This window comes from Apteryx mantelli, chromosome 30, assembly GCF_036417845.1.
Source record: "Apteryx mantelli isolate bAptMan1 chromosome 30, bAptMan1.hap1, whole genome shotgun sequence".
Taxonomy (NCBI): Eukaryota; Metazoa; Chordata; class Aves; order Apterygiformes; family Apterygidae; genus Apteryx; species Apteryx mantelli.
In genome coordinates this window covers 4,291,152-4,309,936 of record NC_090007.1, presented here as the reverse complement: position 1 = coordinate 4,309,936, position 18,785 = coordinate 4,291,152, and the positions used below count along the sequence as shown (strand labels likewise).

General features: G+C 50.4%; 1 protein-coding gene across 3 annotated transcripts in view; it reads left to right on the top strand.

The window, feature by feature from the left end:
* The window catches only part of MARCHF2 (membrane associated ring-CH-type finger 2), a 34,693-nt gene that overhangs the window by 12,400 nt on the left and 3,508 nt on the right, over positions 1-18,785 (top strand). For 2 of the 3 annotated variants that reach the window (XM_067312803.1, XM_067312804.1), the window contains exons 2-4: positions 280-506; positions 5,476-5,671; positions 18,473-18,682. In XM_067312803.1, the coding sequence (XP_067168904.1) occupies positions 331-506; positions 5,476-5,671; positions 18,473-18,682 (582 nt within the window). In that variant the 5' untranslated portion in view covers positions 280-330. The remainder of the gene's footprint in view (positions 1-279; positions 507-5,475; positions 5,672-18,472; positions 18,683-18,785) is intronic. The other variant, XM_067312805.1, reaches the window with a different exon arrangement.

Here is an 18,785-nt window from a genome sequence, read left to right as displayed (position 1 = left end):
TGGCTACCGTGAATTCTCCCTGGGAAAGGCAAATTTGCAATTCTAACACTAACTTATGTAAGTAGGACACTTTGAGCCTTAATTTTATGGTAAGGCAGCCTCATAAAATATATTAAAAGGGACAGAAGACTAGTAAAATTAGTGATTTTTTTTTTTTCAGAGCCCCCAGGTGTGCGTATGACTGCAAGGGCACTGCCAGCCTGCGCACGGGGTCCAGAGGAGGGCGGCGAGGGGGGAGTCCGGGGTGTTGGGCGTTCACCTCGGTGCCGTTCCCCCCAGGTCTCCGTGCTGCCAGCGCCGGTCCCCGGGGCAGAGAGGCCCGGAGCTGCCATGACGACAGGCGACTGCTGCCACCTCCCCGGCTCCTTGTGCGACTGCCCGGGAAGCGCCACCCTGTCCAAGTCAGTGGAGGACTCCGACATCGGGCGCCCGCAGTACGTCACTCAGGTCACCGCGAAGGACGGCCGGCTCCTCTCGACGGTGATCAAGGCACTGGGCGCGCAGAGGTAAGGCAGGGCTGCCTGCTGCTTCCGAGAAGGCGCTCATGCTGCTTGCGTCTGTCCTCGGTGAGCGGTAGCAAAGGGGGGACACCACGCTAGCGGGGGCAGCATGCTGCCCCATGGAGATTGCTGAAGGTGGAGTAAATCCCCGGTGCCGAGGTGGCCTTGGAATAAAGGCCTGGTGTCGATTCTGCAGCCCCAAGAGGAGGAGGGTGTTTGGCTTGCAGGAACCGCAGCGTCCAGCTATCGTTAGAGCAGACGCGTGGCAGCTTTGCTTGCTTGAACCCTTCCCAGCGTGACTTCTCATCGTGTGTACTGAGCAGTGTCCGGAGCAAAGGACACTTGGCGTTGCTATTCAGTTCAGCTATTGAGACCAGTCAAATTTGGGGTTCAAATCCTATCTCGACAGCTGTTTTTCTTTTTTCAGTGAAGTAGGCTGAACGTTGATGAGGTGTGAAAGCTGCGAGTGTAAATGTGGGGGAGGAAAGCAGAAAGGCTAGATGAGAACTGAGGCGAAAGTAATTGCTGTGTCTAGCAAATCTGGAGCAGGGAGATAAAAATACGAAGGGAGGTCAGCTTGCTCTGTAATGACAGACAGGCTGGGTGGAGAGTTGTGCATGCCCTTAAAAGCAGTCGAGGTGGGAAAATCAGGTGGGGAAATGGCCTGGCATTACAGGGGAAAAGACAGGATTCCTTGCGTTCAGTTCATGCAGTTTGATTGTTGTTTTCAGCTATTTCAAGTCTCTTCCTTGTCACAAGTTCTTAACGAAGCAAAGCCAGATGGAGCCACGTGACTCGGCTTGTTTCTGGCCTGCCCAAAATGCCAGCACATGAGCCTAGCAGAACTGCGTGAAATCCCCAAGTGCAAGCATTTGTCGCAGATAATTATTGGAAATGCATGAAATAAAAGAGAAGTTGGAATCCAGATAGGAAGGCAGAAGGCACCATGCTTTAATATAAACTGCCGCAGCAGCCAACATCAAAATCTTACAAATGAAACAACGCCAGGAGCAGTGCGACTGTACTGAAAGGTTGGATTAGTGATACAGTCTCCACAGCATGCTGGAGAAGCATGTTGGAGGCTGTATCGTGTGGGGGGGGTGATCAGATCCCCCTCCCCCTCCAGTTAGGAGGAAAGGAGAAATGGAGTCTGATATGTTTTTTTTTTTTTTTTTTTTTCCCCCTCCTCGCCTTGTCAGCAAATTTTTTCCTTCTGGATTGTTTATTGGTAGCCAAGGTTATATTAATGTGCTGGAAATCTGAAACTTCTCGAACAGGAAGAGAGCAGATAAAATATCTTACAGATGCATTTCTTAGGAAATAACAGATGCATGAGAGCACTTGAGGCTTGGGGGCTTTTTTGGTCCGTCTCTGTTACTGAGACCATGTGAGTGGACTCTAATTTTGTCACTCTAGTACGACACTGAGCTTTGCTGCAATAAAGGTTGCAGAATCATCAAGTAATTCAGATCGGAAGGGGCCTTTGGAGATCATCTGGTCAGGCTCCTTCTCAAAAGCAAGGCCAATTTCAAAGTTGCATCAGGTTGCTCAGAGCCTTCTCCAAGGATGGAGATCCTACCACCTCTCCAGACCCCTGTTGTCGGGGGAGACCGTCCCTGCTGAAGTAGTCCCCTAAATAAAAAGCAAGTGACAATTAGGAGAGAGCAAGGGGCAGTGGTTCACCAGCAGTGGTGTCTGGCAGGGAGAGGGGCGCAGTGCGGTGGGTGGGCATAGTGCTAGCTGAGAGCCTGGCCCGCGTACAGGGGTTAAGGGTTGTGCTCCTCGGCTCTGCTCAGATGGCTGTTAACTGCGGAAGCTCTCGAGCACCTAGTAGCTATGGACGCTTTCCTTCCCCCTTCTTTAGGACACGGGTGCATGTGTGTATGTTTGTGTGCATACGAGGAAGTCGTACAGGGCTGTATCCTCTGGAGGATGTGATCTCTCAGCTGGCCAGGAGAGGGGAGGGGGTATAGGGGGTACATGCGTATGCTTCCATGGCTGCTGCTGCTGATTCAGTACGTCCTGGGTTTCCTCTTTCCGCTGACTGTGCGTCACTGCGCTCCTGTGGACTGGCTCCTGCAGAGCATCTCGCTTCCACCGGACCCAGCTCTGCTGCAGTGTCTCCAAACGCAGGGTCCCTGGCAACAGTTTCACTTTGCTTCACTACCAAAAGTACCTGGCTCACTATAGCACTGAATTCGGGCTTTGCAATGGGGCCAGAAGCTGCTGCCTTTGCTCTGCATGTTGCTGCTTCTTCCTAGTCCTTTGGATCCCCCAACTTTAACTATCTAAAGTCTGACTGAGATGAAACTTGTTAGAAATTGAGTTGAGAGTGGCAAAGATCTCCTACAGTGCACCTCCACGAGAGGAGGAGACCTGCTCCCACTTTTCTGAGCTGAAGTGCACTTGCTTGCTGGCCCTTCCCTTCCCTTCATGGCCCACCAATATTTTTCCCCAGGATGCTACCTCCCATTGGAGTGTGTTCTGGAGTCTGGTCCGTTGGGTCTTGCTCTTGCCTTCTGCTTTGCCTGGTTGTGCAAGCTAATGGAAAGTGTTGCTGATTTTGAAGATCCTGGCTGTGCTGTGTTGCAATCCCGCAAACTTCTTTTGCAGACTTTTTTTTTTCTCCTTTTTTAAGTCAGTGTCACAGTCGAGTATGAACTGTGAGATGAAATCTGTGTGGCTTTTATACTGTCAACAGCGTGTGGACAAAGGTGATAGCTGACACAGCTCACTTGGATTTCCAAAGGACATTGAATAGGGTCATTCAACAAAAGACGTTCCTTTCTCCCCCTGCCTCCCAGCCCCAAATCTGTGAAACTATGGATATAAGAGGAGGGTTGTTGCATGGAAGAAATGTCTGGCTGGAATACAGAGAAGTGAGATATGAGTGACGGCTGTTTTTCGCAGTTCAGGGAGGGCAGAGCTGCAATCCTCTGTTGTCCAGCATTTTATTCCTAAATGGCCTCGATGAGAGGCGAATGCTGAGAGGATGTAATGAATCACTGAGAACAGCAAACTTGGGCATCTAGAGCCTTTTGAGGTTCCCCGGGGAGTCCAAGGCATCATCAGCATGGGGCTGGAAGATGTGGCAGAGGGCTTCCAGGAGACCTGTGCCTTTGGGGAATGGTAGCTGGAGGCCACCTGGGATGTCCTATGGACCTAAGATAGTGTTAAGTCGCCTAAACCTAGGCATCTAGTACTATCAGAAGTGACTGGAGGCTAAAATACAGATACAGTTCATTGTGAGATGATGCACACACAGAAACAGTAGTCCTGGATTTACATATATATTCATGGGTTCAGTAAAGGGAGATGTTGGGAATGTGGCAGTTCTGTGCAAATTCCAGCAGTGACCAAAAAGCAAACAAAATGCTAGGATTTAGAAAAGAAACAGAAAACAAAATATAGTCACTGTGAAAATCCCTGGTGTGCCCACATCTCAAAAACTCTGTGTAGTTCTGATGCCTGCAGCTCTAAAAGGATATTTTAGAAATGTAACAGGTACAGGGAAGAGCAGTGAAGGTGGAGCGGTTTCTGTGTAAGGTGTGATTGAATAGGCTAGGTCTCTTCTGCTCGTGAAAGAGGCAAATGAGTAGGAGATGATGGAGCTCTGTAGATCTGAGTGCCATGGAAAACAATGTCTTTTCCAAGACAAGAACTAGGCGATATCAAACAAAATAAGAAAATTAGAGGTTTCAAGTGAAATGGACTTGGTTCTTTGTGCAGGTGCAGAAAGTCCTCACCACAGGAGGACTTTGGGTGCTCGAAGTTTACATGGGTGCAAAAAAATGACTTCAGTCTGTGATGGAAATTTGTTTCATGAACATCTTCTGAACCACCTGAGCTAATGATTGCCAGATGCTGGGGTAATAGTGCCGATAGTCCACAACTGAGGGTGTTGGATACAGGCATGAGAGAACATCTTGGGAACAAATGGGTGGCTTGGATTGCTTACAGGCCTGTTACTTGAAAGGCTGCAAGTCCCTGAAAGCATTGGTACTTACCTTGTAAAGTATTTCTGGCTCTGTGAGGTCCCAAGAGAGCAGATCTTGAGCGTAATGAAAGAGGTTTCTGTAGTTGAAACTTCTAGCCGAGGGGAGCTGAGAAGTGACTGTTGTTGCGGTGCTGCCTGAGGCATTTCTGCAGCCAGATACAGACCCGAATCCTGCAGAATGGTTTTGTCTGACAGTGTGCAAATAGGATGCTGAGTGGGTTACTGCACTGTGACAGACAGAGGATTAGTATGCCAAGAACTTTGTTTCAGTGGTTTTTTTTCGTTAAATGTGTTGTGACCTTGGAGACATTGGCTTCTAGAGTACTTCTGTGTTAGGTTAATGTAGTTTTGACTTTAGATGCTGCTGTTCCTTATGCAGTTCCTGCTAAACCCAGGATGCGGAGCAGGGATGGGGAGAGAATGGGTAGGTGATCTGATAAATATGACTTTGCGAACCCCTCGAGAGGCTCCAGGCAGCTGGGGGCATGCGATGTTGCCTGCGACTGGTATGGATCATCAGACTGTGCTTTGGGCCTCAGTTTGCGCCAGCACTACAGGGTTGGCTTCTGGTTCGGTGTCAGGCGCTCTGCCCTCCTTTAGCAGAGCTGGAGTCTGCAGGACGTGCACACAGCCATCCCTTCTGCAGCTGCCCCACGTCGGGCAGGGCTGCGGGCGGGCTGGCGAGCGGCGCAGGCTGACGTACCTGCTTCCCTCGGCACTGCAGTGTCCATGGACACAGCTTCCGGGTGCTCCTGACCCTGAAGTGTCCCAGGCACCTTCACGGTCCCCTGAGACCCACTTCTTGTCACAGCAGGCTGCTCTGCAGAGTCTCTGAGCACCTGGCACGCTACCACATGTGCTGCCTGCTCTGTGCGCACCTTTCTGGGGCTTGGTGGCCTCAGACCCCGTTCTCTGGATGTAGCTGTATCGTTCTGCCTGCTCTGACTGTGATTTCATTCTGTTTGTCTGCCTCTTTAGTGATGGTCCCATCTGTCGAATCTGTCATGAAGGTGGAAATGGGGAGGGACTGCTTTCCCCGTGTGACTGCACAGGAACACTGGGCACCGTGCACAAGAGCTGCCTGGAAAAATGGTTATCCTCCTCCAACACAAGTTACTGTGAGCTCTGCCACACAGAATTTGTTGTAGAGAGAAGACCAAGGCCTTTGACAGAGGTACTGCTTTCTTCCTGCTTCACTTTTATTTCCTGCTATTTAACAAAAAATGATTGATTTGCCCTACTGTTCTTGTGGTTCCTGCTGTCTCCTCCTTGCAGTACCTTAACACTGGCAAGGAAAGATTTATGTAGAGAGGCCAAAGTGATGTAGTTGGAAAAATGCAGTGGCAATGCTTGGGCAAAAATTATCTGTGAACTCCTCGTACGCTACCTACCAACTGCAGGCTGTAGAACTACAGGAAGGAAAAACTTTGCATGCCTATAGACATACTTTAATGCCTGAACATCCAAACACAGAGGTCACCACACAACCTTCTGAAATACAAAGCTCTTGGAAATATGATTCTTTTTTCCTGTTAGCTTTAATCTTATCTCAGTGTTACATTAGTGTAGCTCTCTTGTGTGTGACTTCCTTGCCGTGTTTTGCTCTGAAAAGTGAGATGTGGCGACTGCCAATACTGCTCACTAGGGACCTGTCCTCTGTTGAGTAGTACTGATGTGTGCTTGTAACATTTGGGTCCGGCTCCTTCCATCCTCCCATCAGATTTCTGCACAGGTTTATAAACACTCTGTTAAACATCTAGACTTTGTACTCTGTGATCTTTCAGAAAATTCAGCTGTATGCCCCCAAAGGGGAACAAGTAAATCATCTGGAAGCAGAATCCATCTAAATAAGCTTGAGTTGTGTTGGCAAGTGAGTAGGTGATGGTGACACGGCTGGGGTTTCTGACTATGCTGCAGAACCACGTAGGTGATGCTCGCATGCCTGAGGTCCAGCCTGGCAGGGCAAAGCAGCTCCAGCAGCCCTTGCTGCCTGCGTCCCGTTCAGATCCCTTTCCCTGCCCAAGAAACTGCAGGCAGGCTCCTCCCTGTGTCAGCTCGCTTCTAGGTTGGACTGGGCGTTTGTTAGATACAACGTGCAGCTGCAGAGAAGCCACAGCTGGAAGGTGGGGGTTTACAGCTAACAGTTTTGTATGCCCCACCAGTACTGTAGACATCAGCAGTGAGAAGTGGGGAAGCATCATCTGAAGCCACCACTATAAATACTCCACTTTGCATGCACCCCTACAGAATTTATCATCACCTGCTTCCATGGCTGTTTGGAGCGGCACTTAGCTCTAGGTTTAGTTTCAGAAGCTGGGTTTTTTTGTTTGTTGTGTTTCAAACTGTTACAAAGCAGTGCTGCTGCACCATGGTCCATGAGGCTGCAGAAGGAGGTCTGTGAAATGATTCTTAACAGACTCCTGTTATCTGCCAGCTAGGGACATGCTGGTACCTGCCATCAGAGGTGTGTGGGGGTTAATTCTGGTTTGTAACTGTGACTGGTTATAGCCTACTATACATACCAGATTACATAGCCCCACACCAGATTAAAATTGAGTTGCAATTACAATTCTAAGCTGTTTTTCCCAGCTCTGTTCCCATTCCCATCAACTCCTGAGGCTACTTCCTTTCCCATCCCAGCCTTCTCAGGAAATGATACCAGCCCCCTCCTCCTTCCTGCAGTCCCCAGCTCTCCTTCCTGCACTGTTATCTCCTTCAGGTTCCCAGAGAGTCCTGGAGGGAAAAGAGCCCTCCAATTGGAGAAGCATTCGATCATCAGTTTGGAAAACTGCTCTTCGGTTTTAATGATTGTTTAATTTAAAAACAATTATCGTTGGCTTGACAGCACCAGATAGGAGATGGCCTTAGACTTCAATGCTAAGTTGAATCATGTAGTTAGAACTGCAGTTCATAAAACAGCATTTACGTCAGTGATTAGTACGGTCTGAGTCTTATCACTTTTCCCCCAGCTGCTAACACAGATATAAAATGTCACTTTGACCAAAACCTTTCAAAGGGGTGTTCCAGAGGTTGAAAACCACTGCTTTAAAACACTTGGGAAGAGCCATATCTTAGCTTTGAGAACACACTGCAGGAACACCCCGTAACACCGAGCGTGGTAAGGCTTACACAGGCCAAAATTTTGAGTGCAGGTTTCAGATGTTTTTCTGTGCCTGAATACTTTACTAGCCCTTAAGCTCAAACATGTGGAAGTGCATTTCGTCATAGCTCGCAGATGCTGTAGCAGCTTGTAACAAGAAGCGGCTTAGGAAACAGGATGCTTGAGCAAAGGCTGAAAGACTGGTGTATCTTGGAGTAGTTTCTCCTGCAATGCTGAGGTCTGTGCTTCCGGCAGGAGAGAGAAGCTCTTGCTGTGACAGTGCTGACAGCAAAGTCACGGGTCCTCTGTGCACTTTGTTGTCCATATTCCAAGGTGGATGACTGAGCAGCCCAGGACAATCAGCCTTTAACTCCTGCTGAAATCTGTGAAGAACCCTCTGAAATGGAGCCTGTAAGCATGTAGCGACCAACAAGCGATCCAGGCTGAAAGCACGCAGCAGTGAGTGTTGAGCGGCGATGGTCAGGCAGCATTTAATGAACCTCAAACTGCAAGGGAAATGCCACTGTGGTTACAGAGAGATAGAGACCCCTGAAGCCATTACTAACTGATGGCTGTCAAAGGCTTTGGGATGTGAATTATTCATTAGCTCTTGGGTTTGTGGAGAGCCTGTGAGCACAGCAAAGGAGGTTATCTGCCTCATCCTGGTGTCTCTCTTGTCTTTTAGGAGAACAGCTTGCATGAAGTAACGTGGTGTTAGTGCCTTGCAGGCTCAGAGGCTGGCTAAACCTCTGCTGAAAACGATTGCCAACTTGCCAGCGGGAGTGATCCCTGCTGTAAAGCAGAGTCTAACCTGCAGCTTGCCATTCTCATACAGCCTTGGAGCAATTCCTTTGCCTGCAGCTTGTTGGCAGCAAGCTTTTCCCCTGGCTCGAGAAACAAGCTGTAGCCCCGTTTAAATAGTCTGGTGGTGGCAGCCTGCGCCTGCTCCTTCCCGTGGGCCAGGAGCACTTGCCCACCATGCGACGGGAGCGCGGGGAGTCTGGTGCGAATTAGTCTGGTGTACGCGCTGGGGCCAAGGCACATGGACATGCCAGGTCTCTGGACCTCGCAGCTCAGCTTGTCTGCGCATACACTATATATCTGGCACTTCAAGAGTAGAGGGGGGGCCCTGCTACAAGTGAAATGGCTCACCTAGCTGGAAGGATCACGTATTTTTGTTGTACAGTTTCCAGCACGCTGTAAAGCACTCTGATCCCTATCAGGAGCACAGGGGAAGTGCCCTGGATTTCAGTTTCTCATTTTCTTGTGAGTTATAACCTCTCTGAGCTTCTGCGCCGCACAAATCTGTGCCCGTCGGAAGCAACGAACGTGAGCATGAAACGTTTTCTTGGGCTTTTTATTCACATAGAGGCCAACTTATGAAACTGGGTTGCTTTCAGAAGCAGGTCTCATTAGTGGAGGCTCTGCCCCTTAGTGCAAAGCCCTTCTGAAAGAGCTGATAACCACTTTGCCAGCTCGCCTGCATTTCCCATTAATACCCTCTGTCTGCAGTCTGGTTTAATCTCATGCACACCAGATTGGGCTGAAACTCTTCATCAAATACTTTTTGCGAAGTTTCAGCCCCAAATTGTTCAGCCACTTCTGAGAATAGGATTAGGGAAGGGGACACTGCATAGTCACTTAAAAATGACATGATTTCCTAAACTCTCTTATCTGAGAAATTCTCCGCTACCGTTTTACATTGTGGGGAGGGAGTGGCCGTTTGGAAACTTTCAGGGAAGTGATCTTAGTGTGGGGACCTGCTGTTGAGTAGCTGTGATGAAAACCCGCTGCTCACCAAGTGAAGCTGGTCACCACGTGGTAGGGAGCAGCTCCATAGTGCTGTAAGAGCCACAGTCCCCGGAGAGTGTGAGTGCTGTGATCCCATGGCCACACAGCAGACGCTTCCCTTGGAGCCTGCTCCATCCCTGAGTCCCCATGGTGGCCAAGTGGACATCCTCCAGCCCGGGTGTGGGCAGCTCGTAAGGCTGCTGTGAACCTGAGCAGCGTTGGGTCCCGGGTCTGGTACAGGGAAAGTTTCTGCATGCTGGGGCAAGGAGCTGGAAAATTGGGGAAAGAAACAGTCCTGGACTGGCAGGTGAAGGAGAGACTTGGCTTGTGGGAAAGAGAGCTGGGAAGTTGAAATGGAAGTTAGGGAGCAGAGGAGGATAAACGGCATGGAGACCAGGCCGGGGAGCCACGTGGGAGCATGCTTGGTGGCAGTGGGGTTGATGAGAGGGAACCCAGGTGTCACAGCTCTCCTTTGCTGTCATGCAGCAGCTATGAAACCCACAGGTGAATTACGTGATACACTACCTGCTGGTGCTGGTCCTCGGGGGAGGACGCAGTCTGCTCTTGCTGTTTGCTCTGCAGCTTTCCAGCCTGGAGAGACTTGCAGCTGCTTGTAGTGGCTTTGATGGTCCATGATCAGCACAGCTGCTCTCTGGGCACAGCATGCTTAGTGCTTCCAAAGTGGGAACAGGCCATCAGCCCTGGGAGAAAATAATTCTGTCTTACGTGTGCGTGAAGAGCTTTCAGAAGGAGGGAGGCTGAGAACTGACTGTGCTGGCTGTGGACTGGAGGAATCATTTTGGCAAAGACTGTGGGGAGGCTACATGGTTGAGTCGAAATGCTTCTACGGAAGTTGCAGAAAGTTCTTGGAAGACAGGAAATGCAAAGATCAGAGTTGCCTTAGTCCTTAGTTCTGCCTTCTTGCAGAGCTGCATTACACTGTGGTCTCTAAGTGATCAGACTCCTATTTCCAGGATCAGTGCGCGGGTGAAAGGTACCCACTAGCCAGCTACCTTGGTTTGTCCCACCGTGTTGGGTGGCTCTGTGCTCTTCTGTCCCTGCTTGCGAGACAAAATTGTTCGTATCCTCATAGGCTTCTGCAGGGCACCTACCGCTGTGCACTTCACAAACAGTAATTTAGTTCTGCAGCCCCCTTTTGGGATGGAACGCAGCAACCTTGTTCAGCATTGGTTAAAGTTGTTTTTTTTAATAGAATTGGATATTATTTTCTTTAAGCAGCCATTTATTTATGTCGTGGTCTGTTCAATTTAAAAATAGCAATAGTGTTTGCTGCCAGTGCGCCTGATCTCTGAACCTGGAGTGGGGGACTCATTCGAGCTCTGAGTTGGCTCTGGCAGCCGCGGGCTGGCCCATGGGTGTGGGGAGTATATCTCTGGCAGTGCAACCTCGTTTAGTTATTTTTTAACTAGGAAACTGTTTGAAAGCTGAAAAAGCACAAAAGGCTTTTGTTAACCATTAGGGTGTGAGTTTGGGCCAAGCGCTTTTTTGGGGGCATGTTTTAATTGCTGCAGGTGAGGATGGAGAGTTGAGCTGAAGTCCCAGGGGCAGGGAGGGTCTGTAGCTGTTGGCTGGGTGTGCAAGGTGTCTGTGCTGTGAAAGGACTGAGCAGCTTCTGTTTGGCCCTTTGAAATGGCCTCCACCCCCAAGAGGCTTGTGGTTTGGGGCTCTCAAGCGAGGAATTTGTCCGCAGCAGAGAACGAGATGGCCAAGCCTTGGAGAAGGACCGGTTCCTGGTAATTAACTTTGCTACATTAATGTTAGTTTACTATGCATTTGTATGTTTACATGGAAGTGGTCTGAATGCTTTAGACTTTAGCCAGCATCATTGACAAAGTCAAAAAGAGCAAAATGCATCACTGTATTATTTGGAAGACTTCAGCAGTAGATGTTTAGATGAGAACATTCAAACCCTAAGTCAAAGTGCATACAGCTCTTCTGGAGCAGGTGCTTCGTTCTGCTTCATTCAAATAACCTCAGGCACACAAAATGCTTAGTTACTGTGTAGGATTGATCTTCAGAAAACATCTGTATTTCTGTTGTCCAGAGTGGTTTAGCAGAAGGGCCACAGGCCTTTGGAAACGAGACATTGCGTCAGTTTAGACAGCTCTTTCGCTTGGGCCGTGGATGGCCACGCAGTTCTCCAGGCATGGTTGGGTTTATTTGCCCTAACTTTAGACACCTTTAATTTGCCTGAGCAAACCTTGCGCTCTGGAGTCCTGCAATCTATGGGGTGAAGTAAATACCTCTTCTGACCAATTCGTCCCTGTCTCCTTAGAAATCTAGGTTAGGAAGGGACAACTCGTCGGGAGGTGCCTGCCTTTTTCTGACTCTAGGAAGAGTCAAAGAAAGTGGAAATGATTTAGACAACCAGTTGTTAGAGTATAAAATGAAGCAAAATGTATCCTGACTCTTAGTCCCCTTCTTTCCAGCTGAACTCCTTTCTTTGGTCTGTGGCTCAATCCGTCATGAACCTGTTTTCTCTTGCAAAGTGCTGTCCCCGCCAAAGCTGCTTTGTCCCCTAGGGTTTCAGGGAGAACTGCATGGATGAAGACATTCGCTACTGGATCAGGTATTTCTAGAGAGCGTTACCAGAGGTGATGCTGTGGCTCTGTTTCCACTGGCACGAGCAAGTGCCGCCCCCTCTGCCCGGTTCCCGTCCTTCTCCCTGGCCAGGGAAGTGGGAGAACTGGTCAGTCTGTGTTTCTTGTTCCCGAGCTCCCTCTGGCCCATTTACCCTCCTTGTTTCCTCAGATTATCGGAGAAAGTATTTCCTTCCCGTGGCCGCGTTGTTCTGCGTATTTTGCTGGCATCCTGGCTGTGGCACTGACCCTTTCCCGTTTGTCTTTTCCATTTGTTAACCGATTTTAAAGCCTTTCAACCTTTCCCTATTGGTAGCTTTCTCCTCTCTGAGTCTTTCTAAACGGGCTTAAGAGAAACACCACCTCCAGCCCCCCAGGACTCCTGCTGCAGGCCGTTCTGTCCCGTCACGAGCCGTCCCACAGCAACCGCCGTTGTCCGCCCGTGCTGCAAGTCAGATCCGATTTCCTGTGGCCTTTGGCCCTGCATCCCCACTGGAGAAGCGCTGCTTACTCAGACCGGGGGCTGGTGTTGGGAAATCCGTGTCACGGGTGCTGTGGGCCTCTGCCCAGCAGTTGAGGTCTCTGTGCGGAAGTGTCCAGGGCTGCCGGATTGTGCAGGCGTCCGAGCGGCAGCTGTTTAATCCCAGCAACGTGTCAGTCCACGTTAAAGAGGAAGGATGTGTTTTTGGCCGCCCTTCATTTACATCCCGGGAGCTGCAGGGCTGGGCTCTGACAGGGGACCTGCATTGCTGGCGATGAGGGTGGGGGACTCCAGCTTTGCTAAAATCACCAGGATGTCTAAAGCCAACGTACCCTGGTGGCAAAGGCTAATGTGCGTTAGGCGTGACTTGTTCGTAATGCCTCTGTAAGCGTTTAATACCTTTGCTAAAGCAAAAGTCATTGGAGACAACTCACTAATTCCACAAACTGTTTCTCTGGTTTGCGTTGTCACCGCTGGAGCAGTTTAGCGATGCTCTTTGTTCCCAAATTCCTGTCCCTGCAAGCTGGTCTCGGGATGGAGCCCCAAGAAAACTCTGCTTTCGTGTCTTCAGTGCTGGTTCTCCTTGCAATATGCTTGTTAATGTGTTTTATTTCAAAATGGCAGCGTTAGCGATATTTGTGTGTCCTTACGCTTCTGCAAAGCAATTGCTTCCGAGTGTGTTATGCTGTACTGGAGACTGCCGTGTTTTTTGCTCCTACTGTTTTTCTTTGCGCTCTATTATGCATTTTTGATTGAAGATGCTTATTTTTCACTGGCTGCTAATGCTCTTGGTTCACTTAAGCTGGGGGTATTTTATGCAGGTCAGTGGATTTTTTTTTTTTTTTTTGGTCTGGTAAGGAAAATACAACTTCCGAATGCAAGCGTTGTCTGCAACAAAATGTGTTTGAAACTCCCAGGCACGTTTGCATGGCAGTTTGGATCACGTGGGAGTACAGGACCCTTCCAGCAGGTCTGCTGCATGCGATCTTTCCACTCCTTGCTACTCTCCTGTAGCTGGTGGAGGTGCTGCTGGGATGTCTCCAGTACCAGTGAAGCGAGGTTTGCAGGGAGCAGTAGTGATATCTTTCTTAGTCCAGCTTCTGTTATTAGGAGAAGAAATTTTGCCTCCGGACGCAGCACCCGGTGCGGGAGTGGCCTCTGCCCCCCCTCCAGTTCAGAGAAGTGAGAGGTGTGACGTAAGCTCTCCCCGCCCTTCCTCCAGCACTTATCTTCCTCACAGACGTTTTTGCTCAGCTTTCCTTGAACTCTTCTGCTTAACTCGCTGTCCCATTCTCTTCTCCATCTCCCCTGTGCTCTGCTGTCCCCTTCCTCAGCTTGTCACTCTGATCTCTCTTCTCTTTCAGTGCAAGCCTGTGTTAGACTCTTGCATCCTAGATCCTTGGGCACCGGAGTGCCCAAAGATCAGAAACTCATCTTTCCTTCGTCCTTCCCCCAAACATCAGAGCTCGCCTCCCTTCAGTGCTTCCCCCCTTTGAGGTCTGCTTTACATGCGGTGCAAAGGATGCCCGGATGAGGCCCCTGATAAAATGCAATACAGAAAGTAGCTTTGAAGGACTGGTGGCCTGGAGAGGAAAGCAAACCGCTTGAAAGTTTTCTCCGTCACCTCAAGAATATGGCAGCAAGGCGTGGGGCTGCTCCCCGCCTGGCGCTGGCGCCTAGCATCCTCCCCAGATGCTGTACCGCGGGTGCCTGGGGGGTGCAGCACCCATCACGGGCTGCCGTGAGCCCACCCGAGGGAGCCGCTCGAGGTGGCGCGTGGTTGCTGTGGCCAACGGCGCAGGCATTTCACAGCGGTGGTGTAGGAGGGTGCCCTGCCGTGGGTCAGAGAATCAGCTCCCTTCCACAACCCTGCTGATCCAAGCAAGAACGAACATCTGGAAAAGCCCCAGGATTGTGCTGGAGGACAAAGAAATAATCTGTACCCGGAACAACTTCTTATTGCACAAGCAGAGAGAGGTTGTTCCCAGCGGGGTGGTCTGGGAGGCAGCTCGTAGCCAAAGTGGGGCAGAGAGCAGCCAGCCCTGCCTCTCTCCCTTTGGACTCGCGCTTGATTGCAGCATGGGAGCAATTGTCTTTGGACTCGGCCTGGAAGACGACCAAGTTGTGCTTTTGTTGCTTTCCCATGTTTACTTGACAGTTTTCCCTGCAAAAATTGTTTAATCTGACTGACCGCTTTTGGATTGTTTGCAAGGTTTATTTTAAGTCCCCTGTGCATTAAGCTGCCGCTGCGCCAAAACCCCTGTGCCCTTAGGGTGGCTTATTGTGTTCTCTTTTCACTGTGTCAGTGCATATTGGCAAAATAAATCAACTACTTCAAAAGGAAATTAATTTGCTTCCTGCCTTTACATGCTTGGCTCCTGTCTTGGGGAGGAAGGGGGAGTTTCAAAGGTCACAAGGCGTGTAAATAGAATAAGATGCAGTAAAATATCTAGCTGCCCTCAGTCACCAAGATTCTTATTATACAAGGGTCAAAAGTGACCTAAACTGCCCTCGTTTGATGGGATGGGATGCTCTGGGATTGCTGCTAGAGGGTTATTGGTCCAGGTCGAGGTAGTTTAGCATCCACCCGAGTGCTGTATAGCCGGGGCAGGCTGGTGGAAGCCCTTTGCTGTTTGGAATAGGGAAAAAGCTGGGCATGTGCTGGGACGGGGGGTGAACGAGAGGGCTGCCAACACGCCGTTTGTAGGAGCAGCTTTAGTTGTGCAGATGAGCTGCCGTCCACCCTCGCTTCCTCTCGGGGTTGCTCAGGCCTGTCTGTGTGGTCCTTATCTTCCCCGCACAGCTCATCGCCCTCTAATCTCATCCGCAAAGCCACGCAGAGGGTGACTTGCAGGTCTGCCACCCCGCTCCCGGCTCCTCTTGTCCAAACCGTGGTTGTGGCCACTCTGAAATTTCCGTGTGGCTGCCTGACCGTCAAGTCAGGCTCGGAATGGCTTTAAAAATGCTTTTTACTTGCTGTTTTTTATTGTGGGAACGCTACTCGGGCCCCAGATCTCTGTGCTCTTCAGCTTGCAGCTTGCTCTCTAGCTTCACTTGTTCGCGCTCCATCTGGGTGTCTTGGATGTGTCAGGTCGCGTCTCTAAAATACAGCCTCGCCTGCCAGTCCTCCCAGCTGAAATTCCTGGCCTGACTCTTATCTGTTGTTGCAGTGTCCTCTCCTCTGGCCTTGTCCAGCTCAGCATCCCACCGCAGGTGTCTGGAGAGCACGCTGCTGTTGCGGATCTGATGCCGCAGCCACGGTGCTGTTCCTTGCCCATGTTCACCGTCTCCTCCTCTTTCCCAGCTCACACGAGTTATTTGTCTGTGCTTCGCAGCCTGTCTTCACCCCTCTGCTGTGTCTCGCTGTACGTCCCTGATGCTAGACTCTCCCCTTCGTTAAACCTGCACAGAATTGCATACATCCTTCCAGGCTCCTCCTCCAGGCCAACTTCTTCTGCTTGTCTTTCTGGCCAGCCACACGCTCGGGTTGCTGGTGCTGCTTTGGCTGGTGCTGTCCCATTCGCTACTTGCATATCTGCCACCAGCACTTCTGTATCGCTTTCTTCTTACACCGTGATTTCTCATGTAGGGAAGGGACTCCGTGTTCAGAGTTGCCAGTTGGTCCCTTTTAACGCTGCCTGTTTGAAAGCAGGCAACCCCAAATTGTCTCCCAGACTCGGAGCAGGGGAGATCAGGTAAGGGGTCTTGCGGCCCATGCGTTTAGGTATCTTACGACATGGAAGAGAGGGATCCAGTGCAGCAAATGCCGTGGCTGAAATCAGAGCTGCAGCCCCAGTGGTGGGACTGGTCACCCTGTGGGGTGGCTCACAGCTGAGGACGCCTTGTAGCACTGATGTTCACGGAGGGTTTGGAAGAAGGCATGGGCAGTGCACTGGTGCTGTGCTCGTTCCAGATGTGTTTCCCTGCCGTCAGTGTGATGCCCGACCTGTTCTCTAGGGAACGTATCTGTGGCCTGTGCAGCATCTGCAGCAGCGTGTGGCTAAGGAGCCCGTTGCGAAAGAAGCCCTCCCTGGAAGTGGCACCCTTGAGACCTCTGGGTGCCCCAGGCTGGAACAGCTCTGTAGATTAGGCTGTGTGGTTGTGTTGTCCCCAGTGGTCCTACTGGGAAGGGGTCCTCAGTGCAGCTCTGTGCCCTGGTGGACATGCCCACCTGGCCCGGGTTCTCCTGCGATCGTTCCCTTCCCTGCTGGGACTGTGCCTCTTGGATATGTTCTCTCTTTTTTTGAGTAAAAGATCCTAAACAAGCCCAGAAGCCCTGGTGCATGAAACAGGGAAGGATCCAGCAGCCCAGCATATAAAATTCCCAGGAAAAATGCACTGTAGCGACTCTGTGGAACTGGTAGGAACTAGAGCTGCTTGCTTTCCTACAGAAAGAAAGGAAAGGTTGAAAATAGCATAATCCCAGGAAAAGCAGAACAACTGCTGTTGTCAAAGTTAAGTGCCTAAAGTTAAAAACGAACCAACGTTGGAAGCGGATGAGGAGTCCTAAAAGAAGCGGATGTTTAGAGGTTGTTGTCTGTCGAGGGGAGGGGAAACCTGTTGCAACAGAGCCGCATTTGTTCTGCAACCTGCTAATTTGTGAGCGCTGCAAGGAAGAAGCACTTGCAAAGCTTCCTGGTAACGCAGAGCAAAAGTGCAGTAACCTCCACCGTGATGGATCACTTAGTGCACGGGAGGAAAGCAAGCAAGCCTGAAAAATGAGGGGACACACACCAGAATCAGCTCTGTCCTGTTGCTGGCAGGTCTCTTCTGCCCTGAGGGCCTGTAACGTTGTGGCCTGTGGATGGCCACCAGCAGTGGAAAGGTCCTCGGGGTTTTGCAGACATAAAGGTGGCGGTTTCAACAGCTGTGTCTGTGATCATGGCTTGTCCCTTCGTGGTCACCTGTAGTCCGCTGAGATCTGCGAGAAAGCAACAGGGGATCTTCTCGCCAGCAAGGCGAGCTCTGTGTCCCTCCTGGCCTGACAGTCATGCTGCTTTTTCTTTAGAAATGGTTGAAGCCTTTCCCTGGGAGTTGGGATCTTTTGCATCTGAAGATGCAGATTTGGGCACAGGTTGTTCTGTAAAAGCAAGTGGGTTTGTGTTACCTTTCTCTGCCAGGGCTACGCTCCACAGCCCCCCTGGCTGCCGTCCCGCTTTGCCTGCTCAGGTGCAAAGCCTGTTGTTAGTTATTCACCTTCTTTTTGCTTTTCTTGATATATTTTTTTTCCTGCAGTCTTCATTTCTTAGTTGCTAAAGTGATATGCTTTTTTTTTCCTCCCTGTCATCAACTCAGTGAAAATACTGAGTATGTGGGTGTTTGCATTTCCCACTGGTGGCATCGAGTGGGTGCTGGGCTCCCTGGGGAGCAGCGCTGCATCAGCTCCCATGGTCCCTGAGGACAGTGCAGTGCCCTTGACAGCGCTCCATCTGCACAACTGTCTCCTTGCACAGTCTCACAGGAGAATCCGGGTCTTTCAGATTCGATTTTGATTTAAATAAGGAGTGAAAGCCTAAAATGCTGGGGTTTTCCAGAAGGAACCAGAATGCTGGATTTGGGGCAGCTGGCCTGGTGGCTTGACCTGGCCATGGACCCTGAAGCCCCCTGTTTCCTGAAGTCCATACACTAGCTGTAGAGACACGGATATGTTTCTGTTGAAGCTCAGTCCAAGACCTGTCAGAGCTTTACTAGACCAAACTTCACTAAACTAAACCCGCTCTGTCTGCTAGCTTGTGCTGGGCTTTGCTCCTCTAGGGAAGAGCCCAGGCTGCTCCTGTATTTACTGGTGCCTTCCCCTACACACATTCTTCAGTTGTCTTTTCCCTTTCCCCTGTTTGGTGTTAAAAATACACTTGGAGCTTTTCTAGCCCTATTCTGATGAAGGTTTATGCAAGTTAAGTGTATCCACCAGGCACGTTACAGACTGCAGAGAGCACGTGAGAGCTTTGTCCTGCTTTGCCGGCACAGCGCTGACTAATGCCCTTTCTCCTTTCCTTCCTGCAGTGGCTGAAGGATCCTGGTCCCCGCAATGAGAAGAGGACCCTGTTCTGTGACATGGTGTGTTTCCTGTTCATTACTCCGCTGGCGGCGATCTCAGGCTGGCTGTGTCTTCGGGGAGCCCAGGATCATTTGCAGTTCAACAGCCGGCTGGAGGCCATTGGACTCATAGCACTAACTATAGCACTTTTTACAATCTACGTCCTTTGGACATTGGTGAGTGTGCAAAGAGAGCGTCGCTCTCCGCTGCCCAGGGCCTTGCTCTATTAAAAAGGGAGGTCGGAGTACTGGCTCACGCCGCTTCGGTGCAGCCAGCCAT